General features: G+C 43.5%; 2 protein-coding genes across 2 annotated transcripts in view; both read right to left on the bottom strand.

Annotated features, from left to right (window-relative positions):
* Positions 1 to 1,228: 1,228 nt before the first annotated feature.
* greb1 (growth regulating estrogen receptor binding 1) lies at positions 1,229 to 14,377 on the bottom strand. The gene is made up of 33 exons (XM_068753513.1): positions 14,215 to 14,377; positions 13,952 to 14,059; positions 13,579 to 13,755; positions 13,142 to 13,324; positions 12,578 to 12,691; positions 12,161 to 12,298; positions 11,256 to 11,417; positions 11,006 to 11,128; positions 10,083 to 10,268; positions 9,700 to 9,836; positions 9,228 to 9,504; positions 9,013 to 9,141; positions 8,737 to 8,931; positions 8,388 to 8,585; positions 8,051 to 8,225; positions 7,740 to 7,923; positions 7,514 to 7,650; positions 7,076 to 7,427; positions 6,868 to 6,983; positions 6,358 to 6,563; positions 5,687 to 6,236; positions 5,248 to 5,404; positions 5,056 to 5,158; positions 4,812 to 4,967; positions 4,544 to 4,680; positions 4,301 to 4,462; positions 3,296 to 3,500; positions 3,028 to 3,190; positions 2,821 to 2,939; positions 2,402 to 2,634; positions 1,817 to 2,017; positions 1,548 to 1,686; positions 1,229 to 1,392 (listed from the first exon to the last, which is right to left on the bottom strand). The coding sequence occupies exons 1-33, from the start codon at positions 14,366 to 14,368 to the stop codon at positions 1,229 to 1,231; spliced, it is 5,940 nt and encodes a 1,979-aa protein (XP_068609614.1). The 5' UTR covers positions 14,369 to 14,377.
* A 7,494-nt stretch (positions 14,378 to 21,871) lies between these two features.
* spata17 (spermatogenesis associated 17) overlaps positions 21,872 to 25,741 on the bottom strand; it is a 69,743-nt gene continuing 65,873 nt past the window's right edge. Inside the window, exons 9-10 of the mRNA XM_068741200.1 lie at positions 23,233 to 23,287; positions 21,872 to 21,939 (exon numbers count right to left, since the gene is read on the bottom strand). Coding sequence (XP_068597301.1) covers positions 21,872 to 21,939; positions 23,233 to 23,287 — 123 coding nt within the window. The remainder of the gene's footprint in view (positions 21,940 to 23,232; positions 23,288 to 25,741) is intronic.

Raw genomic sequence — 25,741 nt, 5'->3', positions numbered from 1 at the left:
TGTGCCCTTTAGGCTCCAAACTGCTAAAGTATTTCAGTCATCTTTAATTTGTATACTATTAAGTTTAGAGCTTAAACCTGTTTGCTTGTGAGTTGAAAAGACGCGTGACCTTAACAACCGCAGACACACCAGAATGAAATGTATACATTTATACAGTAAACAATGTGAACTACTGACAAATCGCAGTGGAAAGATCAAAATACAGTCTGTGGAGCACAAAGCACAACAAACGTTCTGCATACAAGTGGAATGATTTTACATACACTTTATAAGTACTTTGATTATAATGCAATTTGGAAAAAATATATTCAATTCAATACGTAAAAAAGAGACTCTAAAATGGTCAAATTAAAATGTTTGCTGTTAAACACCAGCTACCATTGCACACAGATGATTGTGCCTACCCTTTTTTTTTTTACAGCTTATGCACTTTCAAAGGAGTGTTCAAACCACCGTGATACGACACATGAATAAATAAATCAGCAGTATATGCAGTTACTGAGTGTAGTGACATTTCGTCTTTGACCTCCAAACATATTGTTCATCAAGATACTGTATTTTCTTAACATATGCACTGAAGGGTGGATCAGTGGGAAGTCTTTGCCTCAACTTGAGGAGTTCAAGTATCTTGGGGTCTTGTTCACGAGTGAGGGAAGGACAGAGCGTGAGATTGACAGATGGATCGGTGCAGCAGCTGCAGTCGTTGTACCGGTCAATCTGCGTTCCTGCTCTCACCTATGGTCTTGACCGGAAGGACAAGATCCCGGATACAAGCGGTCAAAATGTGTTTCCTCCACAGGGTGCGGAGCTCAGTCACCAGGGAGGAACTCGGGGAAGAGTCGCCACATTGAGAGGAATCGGGGAATCCCTGCTGAGACTGTTGCCTCCTGCGAACTGGCCCCGATTAAGCGGCTGAAGATGGATGGATGAATGGTAGGATGGATGCATGAATTTGCTAGTCCTTGACTTGAGCATTATCAACATTAATGAAATGTAAACATCTCTGCTGGACAGGCTCCAGCCTCTCCAAGTTACAGAAAAAGAAAGAATGACCTCACATCCAGTCCCAGTTAGTGATTTATATTCTGTCCATACCTCTAGTGGTTTCCGCGCACACATCGTTCACTCGGAACCTATGCTAGCGCTTTAAAGACACTGAAAATGTCCTCTTTGATAAAAGTGGCTTCCACTGTGACAGACTCGCCCAGTCCGCATGTCTATCTTTCAGTCATATGTGTTTCCCAGTGAGAAAGAAGAGCGGTTGGTCCTCCTTGGCATTGGCAGTCTGGAATTCATCGCTGAGCCTGAATCTCCATTCCTCCTCGAGCTCCAGCCTGCCCACTGTCTGTCTCAAGGAGCTACGATCAGCACTGATGACACACAGAGTCGCACCTGCATGGCAGCAAACAGGAAATTACTTTACAAAGACTTAGAAATCAAAATTACTTTTGGATGAAGTCATGTCATTTAACCTTTCACTTTGTTTTCACTGATACATACAATAATTTTGTGGACATTGTTTTCTGTGTTCGCTCCGGGTTTCGTACCTTTGAGGAATGAGAACTTCTTGAGGAACCCAGGAGTCACAAAGGAGTCAGCAAAACAGAGGAGGAGGCCACTGAACAGCAGCCCTGTGGTGCTGATGTTGATAGAGTGAGGTCGAGAACCCACAAAACACACCGTCACCTTCAGGAGGCAAGAGCAGTGTCTTTTCTTTAATGCATGTCAGAATCTCTTACTGATTTGCCCTCAAAATAGTTCTGTCCTGGTAGTGTGTGTCCCTGTGTGTGTGTGTGTGTGTGTGTGTCCTGTATACCTCAGGGCCAAGGTTGAGATAGCAGTCCACAGACAGGACAGGGTGTGTGTAGTTCTTGGTGCTGAGTGGAAACAGCTTCTGGCTGGTGTGTTGGAGGTATTTTTCCAGGAGGAGCTGAGCTGGCGAAGCCAGGAAGAGATGCTTGCTGTCTGGAGCACAGACGTACTGCGAGGGCCCCACTGAGGTGGGGACATCTGTCATCTGGACAAATGTTAAAGTATTGTTCAGCAGCTAAATATATATTTTATTTAAAGTCATCAAGCAGACACACACTTATAGTAATATTGACAGCTGATTGATCAACTCAATGTTCAAACCACAGAAATCAACAGGAGATGAAGCCGTGATCCAGGAATAAATTAAATGTTTGCATTATTCAACATATTACTTGAGTGCAGTATTTGTTTCTTTTCTTCAAAATATTCCTTTTCATAACGTATTATCAATTCTTATTGAAGTTTAGACTAATATAAAATTTAGATCATTTAGACATTTATTCCTTGATGCAAAGGTTGAGTTAGGTGCGTGTTATTATATGTTATTCTAAAAGTAAAGCATCAATGATTCTGCTTCTCATGCATCTACCTTGGTCTTGATAATAAATGTTCTGTATCCTCCTATAGCAATCTGTTTCTTCATTACGCTGAAGCCGTCGAAGCGGCAGACCAGCAGTCCAGCACTGTGTAGCCTCAGGACAAAATCTACATCATGACAGCTGAAGCGGTTCTGGTCGTACTGGACGTTCTGACTCAGGTCCACATTGAGGACAAGGAAGTCATGAAGGTGACCTCTGGAGAAGGAGTTCCTGTGTTTATTACCTGGCATAAAAAAATAAAAACATCAACAGCAAATTCCAATGTTTATTTTTAATACTTAATTCCACTCATGACAATCCAAACACAAAATAATATATATTTGTTAAAATAATTCTGAATTTAATGATTAATCTAGTAATCATTTTGACACGCTGTCTAATTGTTCCTTGTACTTTCAGTGTTTCTGACCATCGAGTCCGCGGCTGCTCCACTTCCTGATTCCACAGAGTCCGTAAGCAGCCAGATCTGGACAGGCCTCAATGTGCTGTAGGACCTGCTTCAGTGACACAGCAAGTTCCACTGGACCACTACAAGAGCAAAAATCAAACAGTAGCATTGTTAGATCTTTCTTAGAGAATATTCTTCCACACACTCGTTGGTATTATCAACGTGTACCTGTGTGAATCCAGGTCCACTGTGTTCCACATGACGCAGGCGTCATCCGCCAGGACGATGAAGGGCCAGACGTCGCCTGTTGGGCCTCCTCCTTCCAAACGCCGAGTGCGTTCCAGCTCCAAGTTATGGTATGAAAGCTCTTTAATCAGGAAGTGAGCAGCACCTGTAAAAGACAAGGATGGATTTTGAAAAAAATAGTTGATACTGACATCTAAGTTCTGTCTGTGTGACAACAGGAAGGAAAGAACTCCCAACAGCACTAAAATACCTATTCCAGCTCCATTGAAGCCCGTAGGGAGCACCAGCATAATGTGGTTGGGCCAGTATTTCTTGTACACGGCCATCTCATACTCTTTGACTACCAGTATGTGGAGATGCGAGGCTCCGTCCATGGCGTGATACAGGTTAAACAGACCGTGCTCATGACGACCCGTGGTTGGAGTGAAGATCGGACTCTTGATGCAGTCTGGGCTCTGGGGAAGTGGAAGAAAATAAAATATAATATAATAATTTCTCAAAAACTGTGGCATTCTAATGAGATTATCTTCGTTACAACCAGAAATATAAAGAAAGTCTCCTAAAAAAGGATCAAGGAACATGGTGTTTTCAATAAACATATAGGAAGCAGAAAGTGAAGTTGAATGGTATTGATATGATCAGATGTTTTCTGGCTGGTGTGCAGGTCTGCGTTTCACCAAAAGTAAATTCTCTCATACAAATAAATGCATTCAGACGTCACTTTTGACAGTTGAGGCATAGCAACAGAAATTCCACTGTTGTCAACTCCGCAAATCATTTAATTGCAAAGATAAGGCATTTCAGTATATTTTCTATTTTCAAAACGTAATTAACCAAAATACAGCAAAATAAATCCGTTTTAATATGAAAACATTATGACTCTAGAAATGCTCTATACTGAGAAACAAGCCATAACAGGAACACAAATGGCTGTGATCAACAGTCTTAGGTACTGTTGGATCTCACAGGAAGGGCTTGATAGATATTAAACATGTCAGGTAATGTGAGTAACCTTTCAAAACCAACAATCTGACCTTCACACCAACCTCATTCAGCATTTGGCTAAGAATATAGCGGTTTTCTATAGGGGTTCTCTCGTTATTTCTAGCTCTTCTTTCATTTCTTGCACAAGTGAAACACTTTGAAGAAAAATAAGTAGCTTTCACCCAGTCTTTAAATGTTCCCTCAATATTCAGCATTGAGGGAAAAGGAACTGCTACTATTTGCATTTATTTGTTTACTCCTAAAGACTCACCCAATCCGAGGTGAGAGGAAGTCGCATGCTCTCCAGCTGACCTCCGGGTTGGCTGAAGCTGAAATAATGCTCCTTTGACTTTGGGATGATGAAGTAGAGCTGGATCTCTTCCCCAATCAGCAGATGTGTGAATGTGAAAGCATGCAGCGTTGACTCATACATCTGAAAATTAGATTCAAAAACACATCCAACATGACCGGAGAAATCAAACGTCAACAGGTTAGATGTTTGTCTTGTCCTCACCTGGTATCTCGGGTTGAAGCCTAAGTACTGATGACACTGTTCACAGTGATGGTAAGTATTGTAGGCTGCATATTTAGACAACTTGATCCGAGTTGTCCGCCTGCGCAGGTACACATCTTCCGGGCGCACAGGATTTCCTTGGAAAGACAACAGATTTAGAATGTGATAAGAAATGAGTACAAGCAGGAAATATATTTAGATGTTCTATAAAAAGACTTGTGGTTGTGTCCCAATGCATTGATTTGTGTGTATTTATGACTGGGCCTACCCTCAGCATTGGGATTATAACCAGGGTTATAGACACCGCTGATGTCATCATATTTGGGGTCATGGATTGTGTAGTCAAAGGGCATCGTCTTCATAACATCCGGGTTTGGCCAGGAAGCACTGGGTGGGTGGTACTGCGTGCCCTCCACCTGGGAACCTGAATGCAAAGCACAAAGTGTAAACAGCACGATTAGGTCTACAGCATGATTTTTGCTATTCTATAATATTGCTGTACATATACTGACTGTGGTTGATTTCTTCTTCATCATAAATATCCACCTCCATCAGTCTGATCAGCATACGAGACAGAATACCCAGGAAGTGCAAGTACGCGCCTGTCTTACCCACCTGACCATAAGAACAGTGGCAAATGAGCAGAAAGATAATACAGGTTTTAATCAGGTTTGAACAAAGACAGAACTCTGGACAGAAGGTACCTGTGGGGGTCCACTGAGGAGCAGCCTGCGAGGGTGAAAGTTGTCACTTCGCCCTTCGGTGCGATTACTGCTGTCCATGTGGGAGGAGCAGGGAACCGTCCACTGGCGATAGTACAGGGACTGTTCTGTACAAGTCATCATTTTACTCAGCAAGGGCCTGCACAAAAAGAGGAGAACACTCAGAATGACATATCCCCTTGAGAGACTTTAAGCATCCAAGTATTAACAGGAAGAAATAAAGGAGTAACGAAATAACTGTAATAACTTAAACACGCTCTCAAGCTTGCAGTGGACAATCAGAGAGAAGCAGAGCAAAATAATCACATAGAAAATAATCTTATCTATCTGGCATTTAGTCTATAAAGACAGTATTTACTGTCTATGAAGGGGTTAAGTAGAGTTAGACGCCTGCAGATGAAACGGTGGTATAGTTCTGTACCTGAAGCTGCTTGCCCATGAGACAGATATGTGTGGTAGGAATGAAGTACACCGTGGAAGCCCGCTGCTGTCGGTGCCTGTGATAATATCATAGAGGGCACGAGGAAGCAGAACAGAAGGAGGCCGACTCACTCCCCGTGCCCAGGAGCAGTTCAAATGAGGGGGAGAGCTTAGCGGGGACTGGGAGCCAGAGGAGGTAGATTTTGAGTGCTGACGGCGAGATTGGGAAGGAGGAAGCGCTTGAGGCTGTGGGCAGGAACTCACTAGAGATATGAACTGATTTTGACCCATAATTTGGGGTTGAGGTTGCAGTGGGGCGATTGGCTGACCCTGGGAAGAACTCTGTCCTTGAGAATGGGTTTGGTGATGTAGTGCAGGTTGGGGATATGGAGTAGGTTGAAGATGAGTCTGTGATTGTGAAGGAGATTGTTTGACGTCTGCAGTCCCTTTCTGGGCATTTAGAGAGGAGGTGCTTTGGGTGAGGAGGGAATCTAAAGCTCCACTTTCTGTGCTCGACTGGAGCGGTTGGTTGGATGACAGAGGCGAGTGACCTTGAAATGGGAAAACGGAGGAACAATAGATATAGAAATTAGCCACTAAACCAGTGAGGATATGCGTTCAAACAGTATGTGAACACTCATTTTAAAAAGACATAATTCAATCTCCTCTCACCATTCTCCTGTCCCTCCTCTTCCTCGTTGTCAGTACTGCTCAGTTTATCCGCATCACTCTCCAGCAGGTCACTTCCTGGTCCAGGGTTGTGTGGGGGTCGTGACTCTGCCCGAACGAGATAAGCAGCCAGTCCAAGTTCTTGTTCGATCGTGGTGCGCTGAAGGTAGGAGCAGCTTATCCCTCTGAGATCACAGTACTTCAATGACCTGTGGGGGGGGGGGAGAACAAGCCAACAGTTTAAACCTGGGGTTATAACTATGACAGTGTCTGCTGTGTTTCTGAAATAATAAATGGTGCTACACACTGGGTAAAGTACAGTACGAATGTTAAGGCTTTAGGCCAAAGGTCAGGCAGATATAATCAGAACTCAGTGAGTACCAGCTGGGGCTGGGCAAACGTGAACATTTTGGTTTACGAAAATATTTTGTTTTGAGTAATTAATCCAGCATCTTTTTAAGTGTTGTATAGCATATGTGCAGGCATTTATTCAATAATCAATTAGCCTGTTACCTGGGCAGAGATTCTCCCAATGGCTCAGCTCCTGACAGGATGAGGATGCAGGAAAGGGCCTCAAGCTCTAGGTAGGTCTGAGGAACCCAGTCAGCATCCTGGATCTTCAGCCATGTCTGCATGACACAAAATACAAACACAGAAGGCAGGCTTTAGTCATTCAGTGCCTTTTAATGACTCTACTATCCATGAAATGATTTATCTTCACCTTGATCTGATCAGTGAAGCTTTGTCCTATGCTCAGAGACTGCTGTGGATTCCCCAGTATTATTTCAAAGCTCTCCTCCAGACCCAGCTGCCTCCTGACCCTGGACAATCGGCGGTGGGCCCACGTTGCTAGAGCTATGGAGGGGATTCGCAGCACGACCATGTGACCGTGGTGGGACGGACAATTTTGGGCAGCAGTGAGCAGCGATTGCATAATCTCCAGGGTCTCCACAGAGGTGTGTTTGTGGAGATTGTGGGAGCCGCTGATCCTGCCAGATGCAGCCATCAAAGCTATGCAATAGTGCTGAATTAAAACCGTGGTCCGGATCACAGCACTGTGCAGCTTAGGGAACCTGGGAGACAGAGTGCAACGTTGTGAATAAAACATGTAAAGGGAAAGAATGTTAGCGCAGAGTGAGCATGTGTACGTTTGTGTTACCTTTCCTCTAGGGCAGATGTCATATTTTCGAAGGAGGAATCATAACGCATCAGAGGCAGGCTGCTGCCGGATCGGGTTGAATCTAAAAGCTCCGACACGCCATAGTACCGTGTCCGCTCGTGGTACAGGTCCACATCCTTGCACAAACACACATGCAATGTGTATAAGTATAAATCATTTTGCCTGTCTCCAGACACGTGTACGTTAGATGCAGGCTTCATCTCACATTACTGAATGCAGAAGGCCAGTGGATTTCATTGTAAGGACTGATGCGGGTATACTGTGTCTGCAGAGCGAAGGGGAAGGAGGTCACATGGAGAATTACGATGTTTGGAGCATCTCTGACCTGCCGGGAGTTTAACAGCCGGTCCACCAGACCCAAAGCATCGTCTGAGCTACGGCAGGAGGCGCTGGATGAGAGACGATGAAACACACTCAAAGAAACGGGACATACTTTGTTGATGCTCTCATTGCACCAGGTTGCTGTGCGAATGGAATAATAACAATTTGTAATCATTCTGCATCAGACATGCACACCTGTTGACCTCCCAGTGTGCATGGTCATGAACCAGGATGTAGAGTGTGTACGAGTTGCTGTGGGCTTCTCTGATGAGGATGTCAATTCGTGCCTGAGCGCTCTGATCCATTTTAACCACGTAACGCTCAGCCTCCCGCTGAGACAGACACTCCTGGTCTAAACCCCTGAGGACACCTGAAATACACAAACAAAGTAAACAAGGGTTTAATAACTATAAAAATATATTAGTAAATGCTAGGCAAGTACGGTTTATACGTCATTCTTCTATCTTTTTCTTTTTTAACAACAAAAATTAATAGAACCCACAGGAAACAAAGAAAACACCGTGGGACTAACCTGAGCTCCAAAGGTGGAGAACCGTCTGCTGAAATGCGACCTCAGAGGGTGGGACGAGGATGAGGAAGCTAACCCTGTCGAAAGACCCAAGGTCCAGATTCTGAGTGCTGGAGTCTGCTATGGCACAAACGTGGGACAATAGTTTTCTGGCCACGGCCAGTTGGATAGGTCGAACCTCACGCCACTCGATGGAGTATTCTACACGCACATACAGACAAAGATGTACGTCATTAACCTTGATTTAGCCGATACTGTAATGACATCTGCTTGAAGGGAAAAGTTAATCTCATCCAAGCATGAAAATGCAGTATATATATGTAGCGAACACTTAAACCTGTCTGCGTCTCACCTGAACAGGTGTATTTGGGACCAGAAGCTCTCTCTTTGGGGCTAGGTGAGTCTTTTGAACATGGTGTCTGTGAATCATTTGGACTGTTCATGGTCTTGAGATTCCGCTCTTCTGCCTGTTCCTGACCACCGGATAAGGGCGATGGCTCGTTGCTGTCCACAGTGGCATTATCCAGCAGAGAGTCCAAATCACCATCTGAATAAGGGAACACACTAATTCACGTGAAAGACACATACACAGATGTGCATCTATAAACAGGCAGACAGCTGAACACACCTTGTCCAAGGGAATTGCAGTAGTGGATGAGTTCCTGAGCAATACCAGTGGAGAGCTGATGGTTGATTTCCTTCAGACCTTCACTGGGAGAGTACATGCTTTCAGCTAAAGCACGGCACTGGTGTTTACCTGCAAGGTGTGCATACATATTATTCATGTTTAGGGCTCAGGGCAACTTTTAAACATTCCCAGGGATATAAAAGCACAACTCCCACCTGTGACTATGACACATGACTGCGTCTCCTGGCCCGGCGCAGTGACAATAATGACCACATAGTTGGTATTTTCAAGCCGTCCTTCCATTAACCTGCTGAATGTTTGCTGGATGCCTTGAGCCAAAGAACCAATCTGCTCCCCCAACACTACTACACCCTGTCCACAGGATGAAGCAGCCAACTGTGCGAGCCAAGGAAGCTGGCTGGGGGTCAGGGGTTGTTGGCTCTGGGGAGGCAATGAGAGATGCTGGGCAAGCCCAGGTAAGATGGACGGTGCCTGAAGACGGAGGAAGAGGAGAAATGACTTTTATTATTAGTCTTATTTTGTCTTATCACCAGAATTTGTTTCTGTAATACGCAGCACAAAGAAGACAGCATATTGTATTACATGTGTAGGCAGACTTGGTAACACTTGCAGTGAATTTGTACTTCTTAATTTATTTTTGACAAGTCCTCAGATGCCCTGTCTCACCTCTATGCCATAGTGCCTCCCTTGGGTGGCTACTGTTTGAGGCTGCTGGTACTGTCTGATCTCGCTGAGGTGGGACTCCCTCCATGACCTCATGAATATCTGCTCCAAGTCCTCAATCAGGGGCACCTGGTTAGAGCCTTAGATGAATATAAGGGAGGGATAAAGAAAACATTATGCATGGAGATGTAGAATTATAAATACATGACTGCAGTGTTACGGAGCAGATTGAATTGGATTTACTAGATGTAGCTCACTCTGCCACCTAGTGGCCATTATGAGACACATCAACACTATCATTAGAGAGCAACGCATGGCATCTTTTTTCAGTCCTGCTGAGCTGTGTATGATCACAGATGTTTTCTGGTTGAAAGGCTTACACTGACCTAACTGGACAAGGTAGTAGACTGTGAGTAGAATCTGCATCTCGGTTGACAGTGGCTGAATAGGTGACGGCCCATAGTGCTGGTAGACTCTGGGGAGTGTCTGTGAGCTCAGGTAACAATGATGGAGCAGAGAGCTGATGAGAACCTCACTGACATTGCCAGTCAGCTGAGGTAGTGGGCCGTGACCTGCGTCAACAAGAGGTGAAAAGGTAAGACTTGGGGCTGTATAGTAAAAAAAAAGCACCTGTAAAAACAAAGACGGTTTTTGTCAAAAGAAAAGGACATTAATATCTTATATCGTCACATATTATACTGTCTAATTTTGTTGTTGCCATACAGTCTTAAACTGCACAAACTCAAAAAGGTATCAGTCTGACGGTGGGAAAGAACTACTTCTGAGGAAGAGATGGGAAAGAGAAGGGATGAGAATATATGATGGGAAGAACAAAAGATGCGTCTCCTGTGAAATTGGAGGCAGAATGATGATGTTTAAAAAGATACAATGCACAGATAAGTACATATATCAGACATGGAAAGCAAAGAGAGCTCTGACAATGGAGAGGAAGGTGGATGAGATGACAGGTGACACAAAGGGGTCAGAGTAGAGGGGAGGGGATTAGAGGAGGGCAAAAAGGTTGAGAAACATCCTTGGGTGTCAGCTGACCTCTAACCTGTGAGGAGAGTTCAAATGGGACATCTGCTGGGGTTGCTGCACAAACTCATCAGTTTTAGACGCCCAGTGGTGGCAGTTGGGTGGAAAATGACCTCCCAGCACCAAATAGTCGTCTCTCAACTGATGACCAAGTAATATAACCTACACAGCTACTGTATGACTGCATGTACCGGTACGTTATGTGTGGCATGTGCAGAAGAACAGTACATGAACTATTATCATAAATCATGGGACTAATGGGAGATCTGACCTTTAAAGATGACAGGTTGCAGTCTGCAGGTGTGTAGCAGCTGATCAGGGATTGTTACAGACAGCCATGGGGGAGAAAGTGGGGTCAATGACCCCTGTGATGAACTCAAGGGGGCTGCAGTTTCTGGGTAAAGCACACAGTTATATTTATACACAGAAAACAACACGTTACAGTCTAATAGCACAGCATATTTTGTAATTCTCTCGATTCAACCTTCGTCTTTCCTGTCTATATGTCTTTTTAGTTTCACCTGATCTGCCTCCACTTGCGACGAGGAATGGCACTGATAAGGTCGTTACTGTTGATGAAGAGGGCGGTGTCTTCACAGAGCTCTCTGGGACACTGCTGGCTGAAGACTCAGGCGACCAGCCCTTGTGCCTCTTTTTAGGGGGACCAGCATTTGCATGAAGCCCTGTAGAATAAAAAACAACAACAACAACAACAAATATCATCTTGAAGTTTTACATTTTTAATGTGTACAGAAAAGGTTTACTGTATTCTGTTTCTATAAATGTTAAATGTATTCCACAGATAAAGCCCCCACATTGCAGATTAAAAGTTGTTATCCCTGCTAATATTTGTCACTACAATCTAATTGGTCGAGGTTGTGTATTCATTGTTCAGTGTCAGCTTTCCTAAAGAGGAACCACTTTCTGAGAAGTCGAAAGGACAATTGCCTAATAAAAACCAAACCAAACCAAACAACAGAGCATAGAGTAGATGAAGTGTTAGTTCTTCTGTATTCTCGCCATACGTTAAACTTGTCTCTTCCTCTTCCTCCCTTGCTGAAATTTAATGATAGGGAGACACGTAAAAGGTCTACTTGTTAAAAGGGCCATGAAAATAAACAGCATCAACAGGAAGGAAGCTTTTCATTCAGAGACAAAGCAGGAAAAAAAAAAGATGAGACACTGTGAATTTTACAGCCCCGGTTAGTAGAAGTGAGCGACACAGGAAGAGGGAGGGAGAAAGACAAAGACAAAGGAGGATCCCTCAACATACAATGCAGCCGGCTGACACCTGGGACACACACACACACACACACACACACGGTCGATGGGGCTCACCCTTTCAGAGGTGTGAAGTGACAGTTCAATGACAACAGACACAAACTGACCACATTTACAAGAGGTCAGCAGTGTGTCTGGAGTTTACCTGTAGCTGAGGGTCTTCCGGGTCCCGACTGACTCACAGCTGGCTGCGCAGTGGGAGGAATGGCATGGCTGCCAGTTGCATTTGGGTGGGGGACTTCAGCTTTTTGAGGCAAACCAACTGGGTCCACATGCGATCCAGCTGTTTCACAGAGAGGAGGAGGAAAATAAATGACCAAAATAAGTAACGCCTGCTGTGATTGTTAGTTATCCTCGCCATTCTTTTATTGTCTAACTGGCCTCCAAATGTCTTTTGGCAAATCTTCAAAAAGGCCATTAGCATTTAGCATTCTCATCAAGTATGCATTCAGTTTTGGAATAGTAAAAATAAGTATTTTAGAGCAGAAACTGAGAATGCAGGCAACAAGGTTGCAGTCTTCAATTTGACATTGAAGTGTCTCCACATGTCTGCCCGTGTCACCTGTGTAGCCGTCGCGTGTGTGCGATGGGTGAGTCGGCGCCACGCTTGGCAACTGTTCATCTGATGTCACATGGCCTTCTGTGAGACCGGAACCCATCTGTTTAATCCTGCCTTCTGAAACACAAGTAACACTCACACCCACACTCCTTGTGGCTTCTCTACCTGTCCGTGTGGTCCGACCAGTGCGCTCACAGCGTGCTTCATCCTCATCTGAGTTTTTAAACAGACGGAGCTGACATGTTGACTCAAAGCCAACATGAAAGATAAAGGATGTACAGGAGTACATCTTATGCTTTTGTTTCATTTGCTCCACTTTTACTGAATAGTGCATTATTTCATTGCAAATAAACAGATGTGGGTGTAACCAAGACTTCATTCCTCCTAGCACGCACATGTGTGCGTACAAAGGGCTTTCCTTTGTAGCTTAACGCAACCATACAGGAATTAAAAATGAAAATGAAAATGTTTCTAATTCACAACCCCCTCACCCCTTTCTCAGAATGCCATATCAAATTTTGTCCTCCATTTGAATTCACTCTGAATAACATCAGGTGCATTTCTTACCATGCCCCCTCCACAAGATGGGAGCTCCTTTGACCAGGACGCCCTGGTTGTTCCGGTACAGATGGTACTTCAAATGCTTCTGTTTCTTGGGCTGGGTGCTGAGCTTCAGGTTAATGTGGTTGGAGAACTCTGTGAAATAGCGAAAGCCTTTCTCTCCACAGCCTAAACAGTTCCCTGAGAAGCCTGGAGGGAGCCGACAAACAAAATAATTTAATACAAGAACAGGAGCTTCACACATTCCTACAACCAGACCGGTAATAGTCTAGATTGCAATCAGCATAGTCCCAGCTCAACCTTATGAGAGCAACTGAACTTTTAAATCTACAAAGAAATTATGTTTTCTTCAAAACAAAACATAATTTCTTTGTAATGTCTGAGAATCTTTAACTTTTCAAAGAACGTTGATCGTTTTCTTGTATGCACGACTCCGGCCTTACCAAGCAGTGCGTTGCGACCCCGTTCGTCAGGCAGGAAACGGCGGTCCACGGTGCACACCAGCAGGTTCTCTGGGAGGGAGGGGGACCGCACCCCGACCAACATAAAGCCAGTGGGCACATCCAAGGGATCTGATGCCAGCGAAGACAGACGGAGGTCTTTTCCAGCCTGACAGAAGCCTGTAGGGAGGAAAGACCATAACAGGGTCAATGATTTTGCCAGCATTTCCCCGACTAAAATTAAAATGACATGTTCTGTTCCCATCTACAACACACAACCAGCAGAAACACAAAACCAGCTGCCTTCATTTGGGTGACTACACATCCAGCAGGATGCACAACCAAACACACTCTGACTCAGCTTAAGTCTACAAACCATCTGTAGTGCAGCATCCTTCAGGTGGGGGCTTCAAATGATAGGGTACCGGCGGGCTGTTAGACTGTGAACCATCTTCATCATCTTCATCTTCATTCTCTGTACGACCTGTTAGGGTCATTAAAAAAAAAAATCTATAAATGCACAATTTTATTTGGGAACAACAGCGCCGAGCTGACAGATCTCAGGAATTCAATCTGAGTTACCAAACACGTTTGCTGAAGCTGCTATCACGGCTGCTCCTTCGCATCCATGCAACCCACCGTCATTCGCCAGCGGCTGCTCCGTCTCGAGGTACAGCTGTGAGAAGACAGGCCGAGGCACGATGGTGTTGGACCTCAGCGATGCCTCGATGGAGTTATGGAGGACCTCCTCGAAGCGCGTGGTCCTCAGCTGACCTGCGTACGAATTCCCCATTGGTGTCCTGCTGAGAACACAGCCGCTTTCGGTCAGAAGCTTTAAACATATTTGCTAACTGACATTAACTTGCATTTGTTTGCTTTAACAATTGAACAAAAATAAAATATTCTTGTTGCTTTCAAGTACTCCTTACAGAAGCACGGACAGATGCCTCGATGGAGTTTTTCGTATTTTCTTTCATATTCTCACATAACTGATCGACAATGTCCTCCGGAGAAAGAAATACGAAGGTAAAAAGAACTGAATGCATCAAAGGTCTGCTGCTTCCACTCGTTGAACCTGTCTGACAATGAAGAAAAATACCCTGCTGCCACACACACACACACACACACACACACACCTACACACACACACACACACACACACACACACACACACACACACACGCACACACAAACATAAACAGTGGTTACTAGTGGATTTAATCTGTCCAGACAGCGGGTCATAAAATCATGTGCGCTGACAGAGTCAGGGCGCTCTGACCTAGACGCTGCTTCCTCCCTCACAATATTTTCCAACTTTCTCTCCCTGCATCTCTCTGGTTTTCTTTTTCTCTCATCTTGCTATCAGACAGATAAGAAACACTCAACAACTGCAATTCCTTCTAGGTAGTACTTTAAAAAGTGCGCTGAATAGTGTTGCTGTATGCCTTAGTTTACAGGCTTGAAGCTGTTGGTGTTAAAAACTTTTGACTTTGCAGGACGTTACCTTTGTCTTCAGAGACAGAACTGTCTGTTTTAAATACACAAGTTAGACCAAAGTTATTCAGGCTACATCGGATCTCATGCTTCTAAATTGTCGGATTATAGACTAAGACACATGAAGAAATGGGCATCTCTGCTAACATAGAGATGCATTGATTCACAATTGCATGCATGCATGCACACACATGCACACACACACACACACACACAGGAGCTCATGTTCAATGCACTGTTGGCTGCCGTATTCTGCACACTGCATTTCTTTGCTTTGTACGCAGGACAAGGGAAACGACAATTAAGTGGAATCTAATGTGATCTAATTATTCTTCAATATGCTTAGTGGCAAAGAACCCTAAAAAATAACTTGGAACTGTTGCTCCAGAGGAGCTTCATCATGCCACATGGATCAGTTTGATGAAAGTCTTTTACTCGTTTCAATGGTTTCGTTAAGAACCCTGTTACGACTGGGTTCTTGACGTTAATGTTTATCAGAACTCTGATTCGTGGTCCAGCCCTATGAGGGTAATCCATTACAACTAATCTACTCTGATTAGTCAAAATATACATCTAGACATATACGTATATCTAATATGTTCATCTAATGACTTCTGGACTTTTGATGTTATCCTAATGGTTTACTTTATTTAATCAAAAAAGCAAGTGTAGTTCCTAACGAACGCTTGAGACTCTTGATGAAGATTAACACAAACTCTTCCTCCCTGTGCCTCTTTCTCTCATTTAATCACCTTTCCAGAGGCCTTCTGCTTCCACACTTTCATATGTAAAGAAGCAGCGACTTTAAGGCCTTGCACTCGTGAGTAGGGACACGGAGGATGGAAGACAAAAAGCCCTGTCATAACACTGACAGGAAGTAATCACACCTTCTACCAAAGAACGGACTGATCTTTTTACAACCAGCGACGGGAGGGAAACAAGGAGAGTGGAGATGAAAGTAAAGAGACGTGTTTCATCTTTTCTTGAATCCTGAGCAGAATCTTAAACCTGTGATTGGTCTAAATCTGAAGCCTTTCTATGCATTTATTTTACTGCATGGAAATAATTGAACACAAAATAGAAAGAACACATCTGTCTTATGGCTACTTTGTAGAGACAAGGCTTTTCTTTCAAACAGGATACATTAGAATCAGGCGTGTTTACAATAACATGCCTTACAAGACGAGACAAAATGCTCAACTGAAGATCGCAATGCAAAGACTCGGCGCTGGATCCTTGTTGTAACTGGAGGACGACATTTTAATGCTGCTACGTTGATGGTTTCCATGCATTCTGGTAATTTCCCCACACACAACAGCATGTTCTCAGATCTGAACGTGCTGTTGCAGCGTTACGCAAAGTCTGTTCCGAACCACAAGAACACAGAAGAACACGCACAGCAGAGGCGACACAAATAAACAACGCAAAAGTTTCCGTGGCACTTTGTTGATCTTTTCTTCTCCCATCTCCCCCTCCTCCCTCCCCCCCTCCCCCCTCCTCTCCCCTCCTCTCCCCTGAGTGGAAGTGGGGGGGGGATCCTTTCATTCCCGCCCTCTTCTCCTTTCACCCTGGGGAGTGAGACACACCATTGTGGTGTTTTATGACCCCTTGGTCACACAACCTCACACACACAAACCTGCTGCTAGCATCCTTTAAAACGGATCCCAACGCAATCCAAGGATTAAACTGACCCAAATCACAGCGTTTATAGAAAATAAAAAATAATTTTAACACTTTCTATGAGTTCATATGAACATACTTTACGGGATTAGTCAGCACATCATTCTGGACATGCTGATATCTGTCAACGCGATGATTACACTGTGTCCTGGGATTAAATTAAATATATGCAAAGCCACATGAGCGCTCTATTCGTTCGGGGCATGGATATTTTAACTGGAGGGATGTCTCATGACCGCAAAGGTCAAAGGTGAGTCCGGATAACAATGTTTAAGTAAGACTTTGATGTGGCCGATATGTCGAATGCACACGCACACAAATATAAGTGGATGCACACAACACAATAGGTGCATACCCACAAGCACACGCTCTCCCATGGGCTCAGGCTCGGCGGACACAAAGGACTTGTCTTGAGGGGTGAAAGGCCATCCTGGGAGAGGTCAGATAAGAACCGCAGGCTCTTTCTCTGCAGGCCAGGCCCACATACCAGCCGTACACAAATACATCAAGCGTCCACGCTATTCGCTCGTTCAGTTTAGTCTAACAAGCAGGATCGCAGCGTCCAACCTCTACGCAACACCGCCGAGTATCTCTCTCTCTCTCACACACACACACAAATGTATCTGAATTTACTCTTATAGTATTGTTTTTGTTGTTGCAATTTTTTACTTTATTTTGATAAGATATTTATAAGCTCAATAGAGACTCACAAACATATCATTTAGCAGCGGGAAGAAGCTGGAGAACCCAGAAGGAAAGCAGCACCATGAGTAGCGAACATGCAAACTTCACAAAGGAAGGGTTTGAATCCAGAAGCTTCCAGCTGTGAGACGATGGCGTTAACCGCCGCCTCCACCATGCCACCACAGAAAGAGTCAAATCAATCAATCAATAAAATGCACCTCCTGCTTGTCTGTTTCTGCACACTTATCTGTGGAAGTAAAAATGCAAGATCACTTTTTTTTGTACTCACATTTAATTGGGTGGAATTAACTTGTTATAATTGAGGGCTGTATATTTCACATTCATTTAGAAAGTTGTGAATTAACAGCAAATTAATTATAATAAAAACACCTGATTAAAGATCAGTGTAATTATTATTGTTTTAAATTAGTTTTTCAAAGCTGTTAAGTGTCATGCAAATATGCCCAAAACTTTGTGGTTGTGTGTGTGTGTGTGTGTGTGTGTGTGTGTGTGACACACAGAGAGATAAGGCTGAGGAATGCTGAGCAGCGCCAGCTGGTCATGGCAGCGTCTCTTTCAGTCCTGAACAGTAGAATTAAAACAGAGTTATACTTCCAGCTTGCAGATGCTCTGTGATCGCTGACCCTCAGCAACACACATGCAAAGAGAGATGGGCGCTGCACGCACACACGCACACACACACACACAAACGCGCAGAATGAACCCTCGATTGGTTCATCACTGGCCAGTGACCCACATCAAATGCTCCCAGTCAGAGTGTTCAAAAAGGCAGAGGGTCGAGGTCCAGCCAGCCAACTGGTCAACAGTTTATACAGACATACTTTCACTGTTTGACACAAACTAAAACACAGTAGCTACACGTGCCACCTCTGCCCAACCACCACCCTGCAGGAACCATCCTACTAGTCGTGTGCACAAAAATATTCCATCACGAGAGGTAAAGGTTTGAGGCTCCACTAAAGAAATAGGAGAGGGCAACCTAAGACAGAGAATTTTAAATCCCCTTAAACCTCCTCCAAGGACACCATTCAGCAGCCAGTAGCCTAAGCCCCCCAACCCACAAGTGGGGCCCCTCTTGGCTACCGTGACACCTGAATATCAGTAGTTTGGACATCACCTGAAACTTCCGGATACGAAACCATGGGCCTCTTTGTCCGGAGCCTCCCAGAGTCTAGGATTACCATTTCTGGAGCCTTAATCCAGAAAACTGATCTTTGTCTCATGTGATAAACTGATTTTAATAAATTATTTTAACCTGTCAGCAGACTGGTTAGAGTTAGGTCACAAAACTAATTGATTAGGTTTAAGTAAATAAACGTCTTGGTTATATTTAAGCCTAAATGTTACTTGGCTACGTCTGAAAATAGTGTGGCTAGACTATTAACTAACTTTCAATGTACAACTATTACAATTAAAGTTCATGCACAGTTCTTCTTCTTCCTGCCACCTACATGCCTGAATGTAAACAGCTGTAAACAGCTGCTATGCCTGTCGGTCCGTGATCATCCTCCGTGTTCCTGAGCATGCTTTTCTGTCTTTTTCTTTCTCTCTTTCTTGCAGAACTCCTGGTTAACTTGTGCTGCCATCATGTACTTCTGAATTGAAGTGAATCATCATAAGGTTTTAAACATTTAGCTGGAGACATAACAAATTGTTTTTTTTCTTTCTATTATTAAAACAGAAGCTGGACGCTCTCATCTTCCAGATATCTGCACTAGACGTATAATACATACAAATCAATGGAGCGGCTCAAAAATGTTCTCCACTATAAACTTTTTTTTGGCATTCTTCCCGCACAATTCGTGATTAAAACGACTAATATAGCCTAAAGAACACAATTTAACGAGCAGTCATATTTAAAATCAGGGAACAGAACGCAAACAGCATCAGCAGCAGCTGAGCGGACAGCGCAGGTCTCTGCGTCTCATCCTCGGGCAGCGACGGTGCGCGGCGCGCTACCTGGAGAACAGGAGCCTGAACACGGGGGGCTGCTTACCTTCCACGGTCCAGCGGGAGAAGCTTTTTATTCACAAGCCTTCTCGAAGAGGCTGCAAGTTGACCGAACGCGCTCTCATCGCGCCTTCTGCGCGAAACCTGCGGCGGGACGCGGTGTCGCGCGTCATCGGCCCTGAGTCAAAGCAGAGGAAAAGCCCTCCCCACCCCCCTCCTCCTACACAGAATGGTATGGTCCGAGCGACTTCTCATTTTCAAACACATTTGCAAATTGCAATCAATATTGTTATTCAATTAGGAATATAGTAAACAATGTTTCTGAGCAAAATAAGTTTACGTTTTAAGGTGGAAATGTTGATTATATATTTTTATTTTTTCTAAACATTTAGCTGTTTTGGCGGAAAATATTTTAAATGAGCTCATGATGTTCCACCACCACATGCATTTGGGAGATCAAACAGTTTTGGTGACAGGACAGTATCCATTAATTCCTTACTTGATAAAGTTTGCAGACTTCTGGTAAACGTCGTCTTGATTTACTTCAGGTTAACATTAGTAGGCCGAGATATCTATTGTCCAGGAGAAGTACATCGGACTTTAGAGGCGAGCGCGCGAATCAGGGACTACTGTTTTAATACCAGAAACTCCTCTTAGCAACAGCATATTCGATATTCTATGACCCATCAAGGACAAGTCCAAGATATTTTCAGGCTTTTTCCTTCATCAAGAAACAAAATAACTTTTTTTTTCTTGCAGCCAAAAATGAATGTAAAAAAGTAATTCAAAGTATTAAATTAATAACTTTGAATTCAGAATCATTGTACTTTAAAAAAATAAAATAAAAGACTAATTCACGTAATAAAATACAACAATACCGTTCAAGTGTATTTTCTATATATCTAAAATGTACAAATTAATTTTGGCTGTACAATTTGCCTCACATTCTAACCTTTATCTTTATAGCCTTATCTGTGATTGACAGAAAGAAGTAACAAACGCTTAAAATGAAACCACAAAGTCTGTTTTGCAGGTGGGCAGGAACTTTAAATTGATTGCGTCATCAACAAACATATCCACGTATCTGTCGCCCTCTAGTGGGTAGAAAACGAATTAGCGTTATATTGTCCACCCCGCATGTTCTATTACAGGAACACTTCAGCTTCAAAGTTCAAACTTTTAAAGTCATTTTTGCTAGTAACATTTATTTGTTAGCCACACTGCTCCCATTTTTATTTTAATAGCTGATGAAAATAAAATTTTCGTGGATTTTGTTTTCACACATTTTAATCTTACTAAGATATTGATTACAATTTTACAAGCATGTATGAGAGTGGTGTAGATTTTGCAATATGTTGTTTTGCTATGTGCCATACAATGCCAATTGAAGCATATCAGTATGAACTTCCCCAACATTATTTCCCACCATCTTTTTAGAAATGTTTGGCAAGTTTTGCTGTGAACATTTTCCTGAATTTTAGAGCTTATAAACGTTTAATATCTGCAAAATAAGATGATTTATCTCTATTCTTGCTCAAATTATAAACCTGTTCAACTGAGAATAAAAACCTGCCCACATGGGCAACATTATGAATATGTGAAAAGAGTATGTCACAGTCTCAGTGGAGAGAAAACATCTATGCAGCGATGCAAATCTTAATTTTTCATTCAGCACCTCCCTTCTCTCTCAGGCAATCTATCATGCTGATGGGACAAGAAAGAGACTCCCCAACCCCCCTGCACTATATGCCCCCTGTGGCCAAAACAGACCAACAGACAGACAGGTGAGAATGTAAGGGCATTATAGCAGTAGTACTCAAGTTCTTCATGTCACATTAGCAGGAACAGATAGATAATATTGGTATTATATTCAGCACCATAGACTGTACTGTATTTAGAATGCAACATAAGATTTATGTGAACATTCTATAAAGCATCAACATTAACATATTCTTCACTTCCAATTCTGTAAATCTTGGTGCTGGCAAAATCCAAATTAGAATCGGAAAAAGATAATTAAAGGTCACAATTTAAACAATTATTAGATATAGAGTACAATGAAACAAACAGACAGAAATGTAATGGCTTGAAATGGCAGCTTTAAGTCATGAGATTAACTTTGTTTTTAAGTTACAGTCCTGGAAAATACAGAGAAGAAACAAAATATATAATTGTAGTTCCCTTAAAGATGAGCACAACATCGGACTGCCCTGCAAGACAATTAAAAGATATTGACACCAAGACATCAATTGCATAGTCTTTCATAGACAAGCAATGTCAGAATGATTTGTTTACATGACCGCTAGATTCACAAAAGTTTGGATTACACTCATATAATATCGATATTTGTCTGCAGCAACAATAACGGGCAAATCAATTGCACCGCTGGCTGAAATGATCTGTTCATCGGATGTCTGTTCCTCCCTTCTAATTGCATCTTAACTTTTGTCACTGGGAGTCTCATACTTCATCCTTTCCACTGGGCAGTGCCACTCTCTACTGTGGCATAGCCGTGCCACGCCAACACCACGTCCCCTGATGGGAGAACAGGTGTTGGACAGGGTCCAGTGGAGCAGAGCAGAGCTGGCTGCCATGATATATCAGATAAACCGGCCAGCACCAACTCCTCTGGCCCGAGGGAGGGGAGCCCGGCCATTTATTAAGTGTATGCTTGTGTGTGTGTGTGTGTGAGAGAGAGAGAAAGAGAGAGAGAGAGAGAGCCCAAAGTGTATGTAGAAGTTCTGAGGGTAGCGGCAGTTCAACAATGAGCCCAAAGACTCAACGGGGAGGCAGGCTAATCTGGGAAATCCCAGAATAAAAACTATATGTTTTGCTTGAAGCAATTTGAAATATTACAACCCACAAAGGGGAAGACTTCATGTGCCGTGCATCATCCATCCATTTTCTATAACTGCTTATCCTTTGAAAGGTTATAGGGGCCTGAAACCGATCCCTGCTGACAACCATGAGACAGAGTTTTCAAATTAAAATACTTTATCAACTAAAAAAGTGTATTCTATGTTCTTTATTCACCAACTGTATCACATTTGTTATAACACCAACATATATATATATATTTGTATAAAGATTTGAGCTGCCACAAAACTGGTCCTGTTTTCTGACTCGAATCTGAAGACAATGCTTTGTTGGGCTTTGATATCCCTTCCTCAAATCCCTTTATTGCTAATTTCACAGCCAAAATGACGCTGGGTAAAACTATTTGCCCTGTTAATGAGTCGAATATAACATTTTATGTCTCACCGCTAGAGCCATGCTGCTTCACTTGCAATGTAAAAATAGTCATGGCCATTCATTTGAGTATAAATACTTCATTTGGCTTCAAGACACACATGGAGCTGTATGTAAAACATGTCTCCTGGAATGTGCTCCGGCAGAGGGTGAAGGTATTGCTGTTTTACACATAATGACAGGCCAGCTCATTTGGCTCAGAATAATGGTGGTCTCACTGTTAAGCATATCACTCTCATTAGGTTTTTACACACTTAACTGGAGATGCACTTGTCTGGATGCACACACACACACACACACACACACGCGCATGCATTCTCCTCGCCGAGTGTACGCTTGCTCACACACTCACACGCAAACACACACACACACACACACATCCATCTCCAAAGTCATTACATCCCTTTGAAAAGAGGCCTCATTTGAAAGAAGCAATAAAATTTTTAATCATTTTATTACCAAAAGAGTATTTAACAAGTGGGTAATGGAACGCCAAAGGCAGGTTAGCTGAGTTTAACCTTCATAGAGGAAGCCATGTATCACATACTTCCCAGAGGCATCCTCCATTATCTACCATACCTGAAGTATGGTGTTGCATGGCTGGCAAACAGGCGGCTCCCTCTGCAAGGTGAAGCTGAAGAGAAATTAGGGGGAATTCAATTAATAGACATATTTTACGCACCAGGGAGACGGCACAGCGGCACACACACCCAAATTTTGCAGCGAAGGAACAAGAGTGATGTGGTTGCGGATATACAAATAGACCTCAAAGCACATCCTACGTATGTCCCCCACTGTGAGGGGCTAGTGTCCACATGGAGGCGTAGGAAGATGTCCTTACCCTGGTTGACAACCATCTGCATACACGGTTTCTCTCTGTTGATACCTCTACAACTTAACTGTCTTGCAGTGCTAATGCAAGTCTGAATGTGTGCGCACAGAACAGAAAGAGACAGAGAGAGAAAAAAAGAACCAACAGAGGAGTTGAATCTTAGACTGTTAGACAATTTAAAAAAAGTGTCATTTCCAGAAAAGCAATTGCCAAGTCCTTAAGGGAGGGGAAATATAACCAGCCACCTCTCAGAGCACCAAATACATGCCCATACATTATATCTTTCAATTTATTTGACACACAGGAATAATTTATGGCCGATAACAAAAATATTCTATTTTCAATAACAAGCCTCTGCAGCACTTGGAGGGACTGGACTCCAAAGTTAATTGAAAAGTGTCCTGGCTCCCATTAGCATAAGAAACACATTTAAAGGTGAAAAATTATAAATAAATATGTGGCCACCTGTGAAATATTGCTTTTGGCTTGCTGGTCATTTATAACTTTGCCTTTAATTACGTGACAGGCTGAGGTTCTACGGCTGTAATGAGAGACTGGAGTGATGGAGGGGAGGCTGTGAGAGGCAGGAGGCTATAGGTCATTTAGTGCATCAACAGACAAACATGAATCCGGACACACAGATGGACAGACGTGATGCATACCCCCCCCCCCCCCCATTTTTGTTTTTTAACAATGGAGAAGGTGATGGCTATGGTGTACACACCCTGCAAAGGTGGTCGTTACTGGTGACTTTATTATCAGAGATGGGATTTCATGCCTGAAATAGTTATTTGTGATCTGACTCACCGGTTAGTTGTGGACATTTAGGCCTTGTTATCATCCTAAGTGGACAATATTGCTAAATTCTTTCAGATATCAGACATTTGTTCCATTTTTAATAAACACCCACCAAAAATGAATATTTTTCCACTGCCGCGTATTTATCATTAGTCCCCCCCCCCCAATTTAAAAAAGAAATGTTCTGAATTTTACTCGACTTTACCCCGGAACCACAAGGTAAACATCAAACTGCTCCAGATGTGTTGGATTTGTAGTTTTTGTTAAATGACACGCATGTGAAGCATCATGCAGACAGATTACGGCAGACAGCAAGGCATTACGGGACATCAGACAAAAGCTGGGGTTGTGAATATGCTGCATGTGGCACTTCTGTCTCGGTGCCTCCTTCCACCCACCTCCTCCCTCTTTCCCTCCCTTCATTCCTTCTTCTCTTTTATGCATAAAGAAAACAGCTTGCATTGCCCTGCAGGTACAACCGAAGCGCTGTGCAGCCACCGACCGCTTTCTCTTTCACCTTCACACCTTCTCTGCGGTCACCTCCCAGTAGGGCTTGCATTGCAGCAGCAGCACTTCCTGGGGTGCTCTTTCTCTCTCCTCATCTCCTGTTTTAAACCCTCTTTTTCCATCTATGAATAGCGTGGGGAGGGAAGGAGGGAGGTGCGAGCGTGGCCTGGCCTAGCTCACTAAGTCCCATTCTAAGTAAAAGAAGCTGATATTTCACCGTTTCACCCCCCAGAAATATTACAAGATAGACAAGCAAGCGGGGGCTAATCCATGGGATGAAATTAGCAGCAGAGGGGTTAGTGGCAGGATGGAGGGATGATAGGAAGGGGGTTGGGGTGGGTAGCTGAGCCCAGCTCGAGGCAACTCGTCCAGAGGGATAATTACAAGATGCTCCCGGGATCTGTCTGTCTGTCTGTCTGTCTGTCGGCTGTGCTGGGCTGGCCTTCATTTTTGATGGCTCTATTTTCAACAAGGGGGTCTAGCTCTCTACATCGCTGAGTGTGTGTGTGTGTGTGTGTGTGTGTGTGTGCATGCGCGCGTGGATGATGCCCTTTCTTCCTATGTCTCCAGTGCTTCAGATACATAGTAAAAGCTATTAAAATTGAAATTGTTCTAGGGGAAGTAAGCGAACAGGAGAGAGAAGCGGCACACTCAACCCCCATGACAGACTGTTAATAAGGGGTGGACTGCTGGTGTGTGTGCGCCTCTGTAAAGGTTTGCGTGTAGGTGTGTATGGGTGGGATGTGGAGGGGGTTGAGCCGATGACCCGACTTGGAGGTCTACTATCAATATTTCTTCAGATTTATTTCTGCTCTTTTGCTGTCTTTGCGGTAAAGTGTCTTTCACAGATTAATTTATGTCTTTTTGTTGCTGAAATTACTCGAGCCTCATCTCAGAAGAAGTAGAACTTCTTCTTCTTCTTCTTCTTGTTCTTCATATAGTGGAACACAG

The sequence above is a fragment of the Brachionichthys hirsutus genome, chromosome 1 (genome assembly GCF_040956055.1).
Source record: "Brachionichthys hirsutus isolate HB-005 chromosome 1, CSIRO-AGI_Bhir_v1, whole genome shotgun sequence".
Lineage (NCBI taxonomy): Eukaryota > Metazoa > Chordata > Actinopteri > Lophiiformes > Brachionichthyidae > Brachionichthys > Brachionichthys hirsutus.
This window is presented reverse-complemented; position numbering and strand designations above follow the sequence as displayed.

Bases quoted from the DNA above. Each gene is read 5' to 3' on its own strand.
- greb1 (XM_068753513.1), bottom strand. From the start codon at position 14,368: ATGGGGAATTCGTACGCAGGTCAGCTGAGGACCACGCGCTTCGAGGAG. The intron at 14,060-14,214 runs GTGGGTTGCATG...TGACCCTAACAG, and splicing joins GCAGCCGCTGGCGAATGACG to GTCGTACAGAGAATGAAGAT. The intron at 7,428-7,513 runs GTAACACAAACG...TCTGTCTCCCAG, and splicing joins ACATCTGCCCTAGAGGAAAG to GTTCCCTAAGCTGCACAGTG.